The sequence below is a fragment of the Dromiciops gliroides genome, chromosome 2, assembly GCF_019393635.1.
Source record: "Dromiciops gliroides isolate mDroGli1 chromosome 2, mDroGli1.pri, whole genome shotgun sequence".
Taxonomy (NCBI): Eukaryota; Metazoa; Chordata; class Mammalia; order Microbiotheria; family Microbiotheriidae; genus Dromiciops; species Dromiciops gliroides.
Genome location: NC_057862.1, coordinates 251,553,540 through 251,568,845, shown reverse-complemented (window position 1 = coordinate 251,568,845; position 15,306 = coordinate 251,553,540). Strand labels below are relative to the sequence as shown.

General features: G+C 36.1%; 1 protein-coding gene across 2 annotated transcripts in view; it reads right to left on the bottom strand.

Moving 5' to 3' along the window:
* Positions 1 to 4,076: 4,076 nt before the first annotated feature.
* The window catches only part of SYT16 (synaptotagmin 16), a 312,116-nt gene continuing 300,886 nt past the window's right edge, over positions 4,077 to 15,306 (bottom strand). For both annotated transcript variants that reach the window (XM_043985518.1, XM_043985517.1), the window contains exon 7: positions 4,077 to 5,708. In XM_043985518.1, coding sequence (XP_043841453.1) covers positions 5,395 to 5,708 — 314 coding nt within the window. In that variant the 3' untranslated portion in view covers positions 4,077 to 5,394. The remainder of the gene's footprint in view (positions 5,709 to 15,306) is intronic.

Sequence of the window (15,306 nt, the reverse complement as noted above, 5' to 3'; positions counted from 1 at the left end):
TCTATTTTAGAAGGGGATGTCTCATTAGTCCCTTGGCAATCCCACTAGCCAGCCAAATTCTACCACTCCTTTAAAGCCCATTTCAAGACTCACCCTTCCCATGAAACCTTCTAAAAACATTAATCTCTCTTCCTGCCTAGATCTAGGCCACACATTTTGGCACCTTATCAGTTTTAATGTATTACATTGCTATCTGTTGTTTTTTTCTCTAATTTGTTTAATGTTATATTGTTTCATATATTGTATCTCCCCAAAATAAGAGTGTTTAGTTTCTGGAGGTCAAGGATTTCTTTTGAATTCTACAAGACTACCCCACAACAGTGCTAGTTATACAGGGATTCATCAAATGCAGTTTGTTACTAGAATATTGAATAATTTTCACTAAATTGGTCATATCTAATTAAAATATCTGATGAGGTACTTTAGGGTCTGCCATCAGAATAATTGGTTAGCATCTATAAGAATGACCCATGTGCCATCCTGAAAATTTTCCAAATCTGGGCACGTCTTTTTTGCTTCAGTTTCCTCAACTTTAAAATGGAAATAATGATAGTACTTTCCTCCTAGGGTTATTGTAAAAAAGCAAAGGAGATGTGTGTAAAGTGATTAGCAAAGTGCCTGGCACATAGTAGGCATTTTATAAATGCTTTTTCTTTTCCCCGTGACACACAGCCTCTCAATGTTTCCTCTCAAGTCAATTTTTCCTAACGTTTAACTGTCTTAGTGGCCCCTTCTCTTAACTCTTTTTTTTCTCTTAACTCTTTATACATTCCTCACACTCCCCTCAAACATGATCCTGAGAACAGAAATAGCTCTTTAGTAGTCACAACAGGTATCTTGACAAGGAGTTTCTCCATGTACTATGTGTTGTATATAGCTGGCTTCTGAGGTTTATACTGATGGTACATAGCACTAAATTCTTGCTAAATTTAATTCAGTTTACTTCTGGTCATTTCTCCAAGATTATGAATCTGCCAAGGATATCTTAAATTCTAGTCAGAGGCTTTTTTGCTTTCCCCAATTTTACAACCCAGATTTTCATTATCCTCCATTCTCCCCTTTGCTGCAATTTTGAAAGATGCAGTGGTCCTTCTCCCTGACAACTCTTCTGCTTTTTCCCTTCATATCATATCTTCCTTTCTCTTCTAAGAACTTGTCCCTTCCATCATTTATTCCTCTACCATCTACAAAAATGTCTAGATCATCCCTGATATTTTTTTAAAAACTCTTCATTTTACCCTACTATCTTCACAAGCAATTTTTCTATATTTTTCCTCTCCCAGTCAACTCCTTGGGGGGAAAAAACTGTCTAAACTCTTTGCTTTCACCTTCTCACCTCCCACTCACTACTCAACTCCCTTCAATCTGGCTTTTAACTCCTCACTCAACTGAAATTTCTCTCTCCAAGGTTTCTTCATTGCCAAATTTAGTGGGTTTTCTTCAGTCTTTATGCTTCTTAAACTCTTCTCAATGTTAGATGTGTTAGTCACTCATTCCTAGTGGATTTTCTCTCTTTTCTGAGTTTTTTGTCATGCTGTTCTCTTCTGAATCATCTCCTACCTCTCTTACCACTCCTTCTCAGTCTCCAAATGCAGGAAATACATGTCTTGCTTTCCATGTTAGTTTGGTTCACAGAACAGGGGAATAAAAAGTTCTGATTAGAAGAGAAGTTGGTATTTCTTAAATCTAGGAAATATCTTGCTGACATGGTGTATTTGGAGTCAGAGGAGAGAAGTTCTTATTTAAAAAAAAACTATATCATTTTAATTCTATTATGAGCACATTTATTTTTTATTGAATTTCATGTTTGGTAGGTGTTATATGGCATTCCAGGTCTAAGATTAATTAATTCCCTTTCTAATTCTTTCTTCCAAAGCTCTCATTTGTCTTCCAGGTTTTTTCCTTCAAATGCTCTCATTTCATTTATAAAAACATTATAAATTCCTTTTTTAAACTCTTGCTTTATGCCCAAGTCATGCTTTTTTTTCTGAAGTTTTGCTTGTAAAGATCTTTTGGAGTCACCCTCTTCTGTGCTTGTGTCTCATCTTGAGCTTCTCTGTCACCATAATAGATCATTAAGGTGTGGTTCTTTTTTAGTTCGTCCATTCTTCCACCTTACTTCTAGACTTCATATTTGATGTTATGACTGATCTCTTCCCTCTGGAGGGAAGATTTGGGCAGGTCCTGTTACTGCTTTCTTGGTGTATGAGTGTTGTGTTATTCTAGCTTCTCAAGGACAGACTGGGAATACAAGTTTTCAATACTCCAAAAGTAGTCTAATCCAGGGCAGTCTGATTACTGTCATCCTGGTCTGAGCTCTACAAGTCCTGAACTACAATTCTGGCACATTTCATATTCAAGGAGAAGAGGCCTCCTCAGTTTGTCTAGTTTCTACAATAAATAATAATAGAGTTTGGGACAGCTATGTATCAGGCAATAAAGGACAGAATGTATGAAAGCAGATACTTGGAAGGATGATGCACTTTATCAAAAGTCAATAGGGAGAGGGGCATCTAGGTGGCACAGTGGATAAAGGACCAGTCCTGGATTCAGGAGGACTTGATTTCAAATCTAGCCTCAGACACTTGACACTTCCTAGCTGTGTGAACCCTGGTCAAATCACTTAACCCTCATTGCCCCACCAAAACAAAAAAGTCAATAGGGAGAAAGGAATCCTAAAATTAACAGTATGACATTAAAAAAAAAACAACAACACTAATGTTAAGGAAAGAATTTCTTAATTCAGAATAGCTTCTGTTCTGAATTAAGGTATGTTAATTTTAAAACAAAAGCAAAAGGCTTCACTAACCCTCAACAACCTTATTATAAAATGAGACTTTAAAAAATGATCACTATAAGAATTACTTTGGGTAACCAAAACCTTCTGCTTCTTAAATTTCAAATATTCCAATGAAATATCAATAATTAGCTAGATGAACTAGGCTAAAGACACCTTCATACAATTTGAAATCCAATCTATCTTTCACTCTCTGAGAAGCTAATTTAGATTCAAAAGCACTAATAAAAAAGTCTTGAAAATACTTTCAGGCCCAAGATTTGACAAGGAAAAAAAACTGGGTGGATACAAACATAATACTTAAAATTTCAAATCAACAAAAAGAATAATTTTTCATAACTTTATCCCATATTAGAATTCATATTTTATATTTATTTTATATTTATGTTGAATATTGTTAGCTATACAGACATCTAAATACCCAACAATATATGCAGGACAATTAATATTCAATTTCTTTTTTTTTTTACAATGTATTCCTGGAAATCATGGCTAAAGAGAAACAATTAAAAGGTAGGATAATTATGCATGAACTGTTGTGTTCATCTACTTAAGTATGTTCAGCTTCGTTCCCAGAAATGATTAAATAAGTGAGTAAGAGGTATTTATCAAATAGCATTGAATAATTTTGAGTAATGAAATACAAAATAGGCAAAAGCAGGCACTACATGTCCAATAAATGAAGATATTTTTTACACATATAAATTTTTAAGTGAATGCCACATTTATGTTAAGGTAGTAAGAGAAACACATCATGACTGCCATTTTCCCCTTCAGAGAGCATCACAGGAAAACTGATGAGTTATTAAAAAAAATATTTTTTTGTGTTACCACTTAACCAACTACATTCAATTCTACTTTCAGTCAGTTATCAAGTCCTAGCACCACAAACAAAATAATAAGGCCACTCAACACTTAATGGATATATTATTGGCAAAGCACTTCAAGGTCTTCTAAGGAAATCTAATCTAAAAACACAGAGCAGCCTTATTGCTTTACATGTTCTCAATAACTGGGTAACAATATCAGTCAAATAAAATAGAGATTGGAGATCAAATAAAATCACTTCAGAGAAAATGAAGATTTTTTTTCCCTTTTGCCTAAAAGTAAGTTCAGTCATGTCTGACTTCTCATGACTCCATTTGGGGTTTTCTTGGCAGAGATACTGGAGTGGTTTGCCATTTCCTTCTCCAGCTCATTTTTCAGTTAAGCAAACTAAGGCAAACAGAGTTAAGTGACTTGCTCAAATTCCCACAGCTAGTAAGTATCTAAAGTCAGATTTGAGCTCAGGAAGAAGAGTCTTACTGACTCCATGCCCAGCACTCTATCCACTGTGCCACCTGGCTGCCCAGTGCCTGTTTCGGCACTAATTTTCAAATGTCAGACAACTTCACTAATAGCTATATAGTGTTCTATATGGCAGAGATTGGTTGCAAAAATTCATAGTAGAGTTACCTCATACCTGACCTGGGCATCATCGGAAGATCCATGACACACAATAATAATTTAATGTGCTCTCCTTTCTTTTTTTTTAACTTCCTCTTACAACTAAGGAAACTGTGATGCAAAAGAATGGTAGATTTGGAATCAGAATGCCTGGGTCCTCCCCTTAGCTCTTGCTATTTATTATCTATGTGACCTTGGAGACCTCTCTTGTCTCAGTTTCATCTTTTGTCATTGATGAAATACCTGTACTAGATATCATATTTCTTTCAATATGTGGTTCTATATGAAACTAAAAAAAGTATTTTCTTTTCATTTTTAGTAGCTCAAGACTTCACCAGATATCACTCTGGAGACAAATGAAACAGTTGTTATAATTACAATTTAGGTACATGCACATAGCTTTTTTTTCCTTTTGTCAATTTAAAGCCATAGGAATCAAAACCTTAGACATGACAGAACATAAACATGCGCTAAGAAAATATTTAAAATAGCCTTTAACCAACATTCATGCTGATAATCTGATGAAACAGTCTGCAGTCCAGGTTACATGCCTATCACAAAATCTAGGTATTTATGCTCAGTAAAAGTTATCGATGCAAATTCAGCTGGATGATGATAATCATAGGCACTTCAAAAATGTTTGCAGAAATATTTTAGAGCCTGCCCATGCTACCTGAAAATATAATTCATTCAAAAACCTTGGCAAATAGACATTTTCAAGAAGCAATTCAATCAAAAGTAAAAGTATTTATTGAGCCCCTACTGAGTGTAAGCTGCTCTAGAGTTTGGAAATAGGATCATAAAAGAGAGCTTAGGTTGCAGCATCAACATAGACAAAATATACAGAATTATATGTAATTGATTCAGATTTAATCTTGAAGTGCATCAGATGAAAATAATTCAAAAGGGCAGTGATAGCATCAGTGTTTAAAGAGATTTTTCCATCTTCTTGTATTTCTCACTTTTAGTAATTAATTGCTCAGGTGAGAAACTCAGCATAAAAAGCTTGAAAGGTAAAAGTTCAATGCCTCCATTTACAAATCAAAGACAGACAAGTTGTCTTAGAAAAGCCTGCTAAATTATGTATTGAATTGGTATCTGGCACCAGCAGTGATCTGGAAGATAAGACAGATGAACTTTGGTTCAAATGATCAGGATTCTAATAAGGTATGCCACCTACAGATCTGCTGCCCCTTGGTTTCCTTCATTTCTTTCCAATGTTCTTGTTCCTCTTCTCCACTGCTGTTCTGACCTAGTGAAATCCATCCGATCATTTCTTTGCGCTTCATAGTACGTCTGTTATAAATTGAGATCATCAAAGTGACATCGGAAAGCTGAAAGAGGGCTACCTGGAAAACAAATGTTTCCTTGTAAATGGGATTTGGCTGTCCTCTTCTAATGGATGTCTTACAACGTGACATCTCTTGACCCACAGAGTTGAGAAGAAAGAGCTTTCCATAAGTATCTGTGACAGAAAAAAAGGAGGGGGTAAAGAGAAGAAAGAAATATTAATGCCTGTCACTCATTTGTTGCCTCATCAATTACCTGTCAATTTATTCAAGTTTTCAGTAGGTCCCTCCTTCCTTTACATTGAGAAATAGCTTCATACATGATGGGTATAAATGGATTCTCAAGTTAAAATGCCTGGATTATATGGGGAAATTTCCTTGGTCTTGACTACTCAGTATATTGCACTGAGATATATGCCTTCTACAAGAATACCATTTAAGGGAGAGCATGGGAAAGAATTAATATATCCTTAAAATTCTTGTATACATTAACACTAGGGTCAAAATTTATGTACATTTTGCTTTGTAGACAGCTTTCTTTTTATCTCTAAAATAGATAGCTAGGTATCATAGTGCTTATGCACTGGACCTGGAGTCAGGAAGACATGCGTTTAAATCCAGACTCAGATATTTATTAGCTGTGTGGCCCTGGGAAAGTCACTTAATCTTCTCCTTATCTCAGTTTTCTCAACTGTAAAATGGGAATAATTATAGTACCTACCTCCCAGTATTGTTATGAGGATCAAATAAGATAATATTGGAAAAGTGCTTAGCACAGTACCTGGCACATAATAGGTAGGCACTTAGAAAATGTTTGCTTGCTTGCTTCCCTCCTAAAATATATTAGAAAAAAGCTCGTTAATTGCTAATGACTGAGTCAGATTTTAAAGCCTCTTTGTGTCCCCTATCATGCTTTCTAAATATTTGAATGATGTGCAAGCCACTTCATATTCATACGAATTTTATCTTGAAACAGGACTGAGTTCATAGAGATCTACACCTAGGAAAACACACTGTTTTCTAGAGGACAAGGAGGGAATTTGGGACATTGTTTATTTGAAATCATTATCATCGTCATCATCTAGTGCAGGCGTATCTAGTATAGTGAGTGCTGGGTACTGGAGCTGTTCCTCTGTCATCAAACCATAGTGTATGGAGGCCTGTCTTACTTGAGGGCCTGGATAGAGGTAATCATCATGACACCTCTTTATCTCTAAACATTTGTTTCTGGTATCCCCTGGGATGCAGTCTTCGCCAACTTCCTAGACTGTATTCTATCATTATGGAGCATTATAGTTATGACAAAGCATTCCATCTGAGGCATTTTCCACAGTGGTGATTAGCAGTATGACTTTGGTCAAATCCCTTCACCTCTTTTGTCTCCATTTTCAAATCTATAAAATGGAGCTGAAAATACCTGCTTGATTTGTTTTGCTCTATAGCATAATATATAATATATATTAATATATGATATTATATCATAATAATATAATAATATATAACAGTGACAAGCACTCTTTATATAGTTGGCCCCATACAGAAAGGAAAAAGATCCAAACGATACCAAAATAGTATACTACTTTTGCACATTTTCCAGAATAGAACATTAAATTTTATTTTATTGTTTTATTTGCAACAGACATTTGTTTTATTTTCCAGTTACATGTAAGGGTAGTTTTCCACATTCATTTTCATAAGATTTAGAGTTCCAAATTTTTCTCCCTCCCTTTCCTGCCCCCTCCACAAGACAGCAACCAGGTTATATATGTACAATCCACAAGTGCTCTTTTTATCAGTTTTTTCTATGGGGATGGATAGTATGCTTCATCATCAGTCCCTTGGGATTGTCTTGGGTCATTGTATTGCTGAGAGTAGTTAAGTCATTCACAATTTCTCATTGAACAATACTGCTGTCACTATGCACAATGTCCTCCCAGTTCTGCTCACTTCACTATACATCAGTTTATGAGTCTTTCTAGGTTTTTCTGGGATCATCCTGTTTGTCATTTCCTATAGCACAATACCATTCCACTACAATCATATACCACAGCTTCTTCAGTCATTCCTGAATTGATGGACACAGAATAGGACATTATAAAGAATATGTCCTTTTGGACAATCTATCACACTTAGGTTCACCTTGCTCAAACGTGATGTCTCAAATTTCTATTAACTACTGGAGTATTTTGCAGTGTTTCTCACTAGCCTAATGTGTGAGCTGTTCTTTCAAGAATCAGTGTGTCAGGGTGTTTTTTTTCCTAATTCAATCATTCTATAAATCCCATTCAATGTAGGCTGCAAGTTGATTTGTGTTTATTGCTCACTCTCCTACAATTCTAACTTTTAAAAGTGTAAACCCAGATTTCTGCAATTTTCTGTTCCCTCAAAGTGCCTCTAAGAAAGGAAATTACAACCTGCAGATTTCTCTCTGTGTTGATCTTTTTTTTCCTACTCCCATTTGATGTGTTATTTTATGCAGTTATCTGCTGAGAAACACAAGGTGTGAAATTACACATCAGGTGTGAAAACACTTCTCTGTCTCAAAAGCAGGGCTCTCCACTCTTCACACTGTTCCACCAAAAAAAAAAAAAGCTGTCAAGAAACTGACAATTGGGAGGCAAACTGTGAGGTTCCACAGCTGCCCAGTCACATAATTCTTACAAGAAAAGTTCGATCCAGGGCCCAAACTACTTGTACAATTTTGCTGCCAGCATAGCCTTAAGGATGGAGGGTGACCTTGCAAGCAAAGTTCTGCCCATTAGACAAAGAGAGAAATTTCAGGGTTTATCCTGTCATGGGATTGTTTTCTGATTATGAGAAAAGGCAGCTTAATACAATAGCTGAATTTGCTCCAGGTGAATTGCAATGTGTCACAAAGAGCAGAAGGAAAAATAATAACTTACTAAACAGTCCAGACACCTGAGTACAGGAGGGAAAAGATGAACCAAGTCTTTCCAGTAGGCCTGATGATAAAATGAACATTTTGTAAGCAACAGCACATCTCCTGCTAAAATACCATAAGATGAGCCTGCCTGTAGAACATTCGGACAGCTTATGGGCCCAGCTTTGGACAGCTGGTAATTGATTTTAGTGCAATAAATTTGACTGCTGAGTTTTAGTAAACTCCCATTCAATTCAAGTCAATAAATATGTATTAAGCACCTACTATGTACAAGGCACTATTCTAATATTCCAATGGATTTGTGATCTCATCCACAACATACAGGACAATTCTTGAAGGCCACACAACACAGAAAAAGTTTGGACTCAGAAATACAAAAAATATATGTATAGTATTGTATAGCAACATATTTTGTCTTTTAATAGCATAATAATTCAGATTTCTCTGGAATGAAGAAAGGACAAAAAATCTTATATGGATTTTTCCAGATCGCAGGGCCATGATGGTCCTAACCCCCATGATGTTGGTAGGATAACTGTAGTCACAGGTCTGAGAAATACTTCCTCCAATCATGCAGATAGAAACTTATCCATGATTGACCATCTATTGCAACTTGTCTACATTCTCCTATAAACCAGCCATAGAGGAATCACTCAACATGCTAGGGTCTTTCTTTTGATGAGTTCCAATTACAAAGGTGCCAAGGATGCACAGCAACTCTCACTCCTCCAAAAAGATGTCCCTGTCCTCAAGGAACACCTGTGGGAGCCTGAGCAAGATACTTAACCTCTCTTAGCCCCAGTTTCCTCACCTGAAAAGTGGGAAACAATAGCAGTGACTACCTTACAGGGTTATTGTGAGGTTCAAATGATATAACTTATGTAAAGTACTTGTAAATCTAAAAGTGTTATATACATACTAATTATAATAAATCATCATGATTGTTATTGTTATTATTGTCCTAATATTATTATATATAATAGTATAGAGATTCTGCATCTATAAGAAGAGATAATATATTCTGTATATAATATAAAGAATAGCATCCTAATATTAATAAAAATCATTAGAAAAATGAAGGGTATAATTAAAAATTCTAGTTAACTTCATGTTACTGTATATTATCAATTTTCAAAAAATTAAAATATACCATATTAAATTTATAAAATACTTTATCTTACATTGTGTAGTTTACATTGGTAGTAGTTTTAAAGTGGGTCAGTATTGACTTAGAAAACCACAAAGTTCTTTATAAAAGCATAGAATTTCAGAATAGGAAAGGACCATAGTTCAACCTATACTATTTTTTGTTCTGTTTTTTATTAATAAAGTATTTTTTTCCCATTACATGTAAAGATAGTTCTCAACTTTTGTTTATACAAGCTTTCCAATTTCAGATTTTTCTCCCTCCTTCACCTCCCTCTCCCCTCCCCTAGACGGCAGGTAATCTGATATAGGTTATATACACACATATATATATATATATAGTTATACACACACACACACACACACACACACACACACACACATATATATATATATACATAATAACATTAAACATATTTCTGCATTAGTCATGTTATAAGAGAAAAATCAGAGCAATGAGGAAAAACCTCAAAATAGAAAAACAACAGCACCAAAAACAAAAGAAATAGTATGGTTCATTCAGCATCTATACTCCACAGTTCTTTTTTTCCCCCTGGATTTGGAGATCCTCTTCCATCATGAGTCCCCTGGAACTCTTCTGTACCATTGCATTGGTGAGAAGAATATAGTCCATCACAGTAGATCAACACACAATGTTGATGATACTGTGTACAATGTTCTTCTGGTTCTGCTCATCTCACTCATCATCAGCCCATGCAAGACCCTCCAGTTCAACCTATACTTGAAAAAGAATCCCCACTACCATTATTATTATTAATTATAGTTATTGTTATTAATTGATATCAATAAAAGTGACCCTAAGGTAGAGTTGTCAAATTACAGTCAGCAGCTAAATCCTACAAAACTACCAGTGCTTCCTGGAACTGGTTTAAAATATAATTGAAAAATTCTAACAAAATAAATAAACTATAATACAACCTAGGCAACAATAATTTGTTTGAGCCTCATTCTAGTTCTTATCCAAACAGCAGCAAAGTTCATCAGTTTAAAAGACTACTTTTAAAAGCTAGTATTAGGTGGCACAGTGGATAAAGCACTGGCCTTGGATTCAGGAGGACCTGAGTTCAAAACCAGCCTCAGACACTTGACATTTAGCTAGCTGTGTGACTGACCCTGGGCAAGTCACTTAACCCTCATTGCCCTTGGGGGCGGGGAGCTAGTAGTATGAGGCTTGCTGCATTTTAGAAACAACCTGGGTCTTGGTGCTTTGTTCTCAGACTCAGGTAAAGCACACTTTAGCAACTTCCTAATGAACTTATCCTGATATTTTGTTGCATGATAGCTTTCTGTATTTGTAACTTATCCCCCTACTAGACCACATAAGTTCCATGTACTTTCTATCTCCAGCAATGGATATTGAGTAAATATTTTTAATGAATGCTTTGTTTCTCAAGACTGTTACTTCTCATGTGTAGGTTACTGGTTTTTATCATATTTTACATTGCGTTTGATTCTTCAATTCATGTCCTCAAATCACAGTGCCTTACACATAGTATGCCCTTAATGCATGTTTATCAAATTCACTTTTATCACACTACAGACAGGAAAAATTCTAAAGGTATTCCTTTTTTTTTTAAAGGGTCAAGTTTTAATTTTTAATTTTTTTAGTGAGGCAATTGGGGTTAAGTGACTTGCCCAGGGTCACAACTCTAAAGGTATTCCTAAAAAGAAATAACCTTTATACAAATGTAAGGGGAAAACCATTGTCAAATTGAGGTATTTCCCAATCAACCTGAGGAAATTACAGGACATGAACTCTTATTAGTTTCTGATCAAATTGAAAAATCTCCCTAACCAACTAATAAGATGTGAGAAATTCCTATCATTTGGTTGACTAAGGAATCAATCACTCTTTCTTGGGGTTTCTATAACAGTTAACTGATGATCATCTTTCACACTCAGCCTTTGAGGACTCAACCTTCTATACACACACACACACACACACACACACACACACACACACACACACACAAAATCAGGCAACAGTGGAGAATTATACCAAAAGTATATGGCTGTAGAAGATGTGTTTGCATGTAGCCTGAGAAGGAAATTCAAGGACATTTTTCCAGAATTCCAAAATCCTATAGAGGAAGAGGGATTCTGAATTGCCTGAGCAGCATGATCTAAAAACCTGTCCTTCTAGTTAAGGAAAAAGAAATTGTAGCATAATAGCAGTCTATGGACTTACCTTTATTCAAGAATTCCTGAAATCAAGAATTAGCGCAATGTATCTTTTAGAGACAGAGTCCCTGATGGATTCTGCTCCTCAGAGAAAGACAGTGCTCAAATGGCTACTTCATGGCATCCTACTTGGAGAGCAAACCCAGAGATGTATTCAAACAGTGTAGGTCTGATGAGAGGACATTGTCCTCCTCAGGGAGCTTCAAAATATCTTTACCTTTAGTGATGGGTGTCGCTGGGGACTCTAAATAATAAGATGGTACTAAAAAGTCATGAGGAGACTGCATGAAACTGTATGAGAGGGGAAGCTAGGTGGCACAGTGGATAAAGCACCCACCCTGGATTCAGGAGTGCCTGAGTTCAAACCTGGCCTCAGATACTTGACACTTACTAGATGTGTGACCCTGGGCAAGTCACTTAACCCTCGTTGTCCTGCAAAAAAAAAAAAAACCCAAACAAACAAAGAAAACTCTATGAGAAAGAGATATTCACCAAAATGATAAAACATTTCCATGATAATAAGCCTAAGTTAAATCTTGGAAAGTTGGGATGGGGAAGTGATCTCCTTGAATGCTTCATGATTTTGTATTTATTCATGGGCTTCTTCCCAGGCTTCTATTTCACTTCTAATTTTTTTCCTAAGTTCATCTTGTTTCATTTCTTCCAGGTACTCTTGTAATTTTTGTGGGTAGTGTAGTCACTCTTCGTTTCTGGGTTTCCCTTTTTTGGCATCTCTTGACCCACAATATTTTCTCATAGTATTCAATGTCTTCCATCAACTCATCTCCAGCCTAATGGATTTCCTGATTGGGAGTGCTATGTGACATGAGAGGCTCTTCTTTCTTCTATGCTCTTTGATGGGTTTGATCCTGACCTTGATGTTCTGGGCTCCTGGTACTGGCTTTTCACATCTCTTGGTGTGTAGGTTTCATTAGTAGGTTTCATATCCCCCCAGGATTACCCAGGGTCAGAGAATTCTGTTCTCAGGTCAGAGTGCTTCAGACTTCCAGCCTGTCAGATAATCCCAGAGAGAATACTCTTGGCTCTTACTATGACCTCTGTGATCACAATGGTCAGATTTTTTTGGATTTTTGAATCCCACTAGAGCTTCCTTGACTGATTACTCCAGGTTTTCTGCCACCACCACCACCCCCAATAGATCACTGCAGGCTTCACGTGCTCTACAGCATCTCTGGTCAGAGTTGTGTTAGGCTTCTTGTGTATTTACCTAACCTTATGCTGCCTTTGCTGGTAGGATCCATTCCCCAGTTCCTGAAGGCTTCTGACTGTCTATTTTGTGAAGTCCTACATTGGATGAAGCTTACAGTTGTTGTTTTCTTTTACATGTCTTGAATCATTATTTGATCCAGTGACTTTTTTAGATCTTTGTTTGAGTATATTTAAGAGATCTAGGCTTCTCTTCTGGTTTTCATGCTACCATCTTGGTTCTTCCAGCTTTATTAAGTGCATTTAAAAGTATATTCTTCTACATGTGGGTCCTTCCTCCCCTTTCCATGATCTCTTTGGGAAAAAGACCCAAAAGTGGTATTGCTGGGTCAAAGGGTAAGCATAGCTTTATAGCCCTTTGGACATAATTCCAAATTGCTCTCCAGAATGGTTAGATCAGTTCACAGCTCCACCAACAATGCATTAGTGTTCCAATTTTTCCATAGCTTCTCCAACATTTATTATTTTCCTTTTTTGTAATTTTAGCCAATCTGATAGGTGTCAGGTGGTACCTTAGAGTTGTTTTAATTTGCATCTCTTTAATCATTAGAGATTTACAGCATTTTTTTTATATGGGAATAGATAGCTTTGCTTTCTTTATCAGAAAACTGCCTGTTCATAACCTTTGACCATTTCTCAATTGGGGAATGACTTGGATTCTTATAAATTTGATTTAGTTGCCTACATATTTTAGAAATGAGGCCTTTATCAGAAGTACTGGCCATAAAAATTGTTTCCCAGCTTTCTGCCTCCCTTCTAATTTTGGATGCATTGCTTCTGTTTGTACAAAAAAATTTTTAATTTAATGTAATCAAAATATTTATAGCTGCTCTTTACATGGTGGCAAGGAATTGGAAGTTGAGGGGATGCCCATCAATTGGGGAATGGCTGGACAAATTGTGGTATATGAATGCAATGGAAATACTATTGTGCTGTAAGAAACGATGAGCAGGAAGAGTTCAGAGAAACCTGGAGGGTCTTGCATGGGCTGATGATGAGTGAGATGAGCAGAACCAGAAGAACATTGTACACAGTATCATCAACATTGTGTGTTGATCTACTGTGATGGACTATATTCTTCTCATCAATGCAATGGCACAAAAGAGTTCCAGGGAACTTGTGATGGAAGAGGATCTCCAAATCCAGGGAAAAAAAGAACTGTGGAGTATAGATGCTGAATGAACCATACTATTTCTTTTGGTTTTGGTGCTGTTGTTTTTCTATTTCGAGGTTTTTCGTCTTTGCTCTGAGTTTTCTCTTATAATATGAGTAATGCAGAAATATGATTAATGTTATTATGTATGTATATATATATATATATATATATCTCCTATATCAGATTACCTGCTGTCTAGGGGAGGGGGGGAGGGAGGGGAGGGAGGGAGAAAAATCTGAAATTGGAAAGCTTGTATAAACAAAAGTTGAGAACTATCTTTACATGTAATGGGAAAAAAATAAAATACTTTATTTATTTTTTAAAAAGTATATTCTTGAAACCTGAATGATCCTGAATCTTGAAATGCACTTAGTAGTTATTGCAGATGGTAGGCATGGGAAGGAAATTGGGCTAAATATATGCTTCATAAATCTTGGGTTTTGTTTTTGTTTTTTGGGGGGGGTTGTGGGGCAATGAGGGTTAAGTGACTTGTCCAGGGTCACACAGCTAGTAAGTGTCAAGGGTCTGAGGTCAGATTTAAACTCAGGTCCCCCCAAATCTAGGACCAGTGCTTTATCCACTCTGCCACCTAGCTGCCCCTACTTTGTAAATCTTAAATGTGAATTTTTATTGCTTCTCAAGCATGTGGTGGTAAATGTTTAACAACCAGCTCCCTGAGGGGAAAAATGTAGACATGACACACTTCTAAGTTTAATTCAAATGATTAACATGTTCTCCATCATTTTCTTAAGTTTAGACAACTGACAAAACAATAAAGCTCTGATGTGTAGTATTTGCTGATATCTGAGGTTAAAATGCTCACACTGTAAATTTAACAATCAGGTTTTATGAGCCAGTTCAAGCTGGCTCTAGGATACCCTTACCAAAAGCATGTTACTGTTGCTTTTAAATCCAAATGTGAGCTCATTTTCTTGTCATTTCTCTTTTTCCTTCAAACAAAAGCAGTGGAAGGGACATGGTAGATAATTTGGCTAATTGAGTTAATCATGCTCCTAAAATTAAAGTTTTGCTTTATAGTCCAAATATTTCAGCCAACAGATAATGGAGTAATGGGGGAAGGGGAATTACAAAGATTTTTCTCCCTCCCTATCTCATTTGAGAAGCAATATGGGAAGAAAAA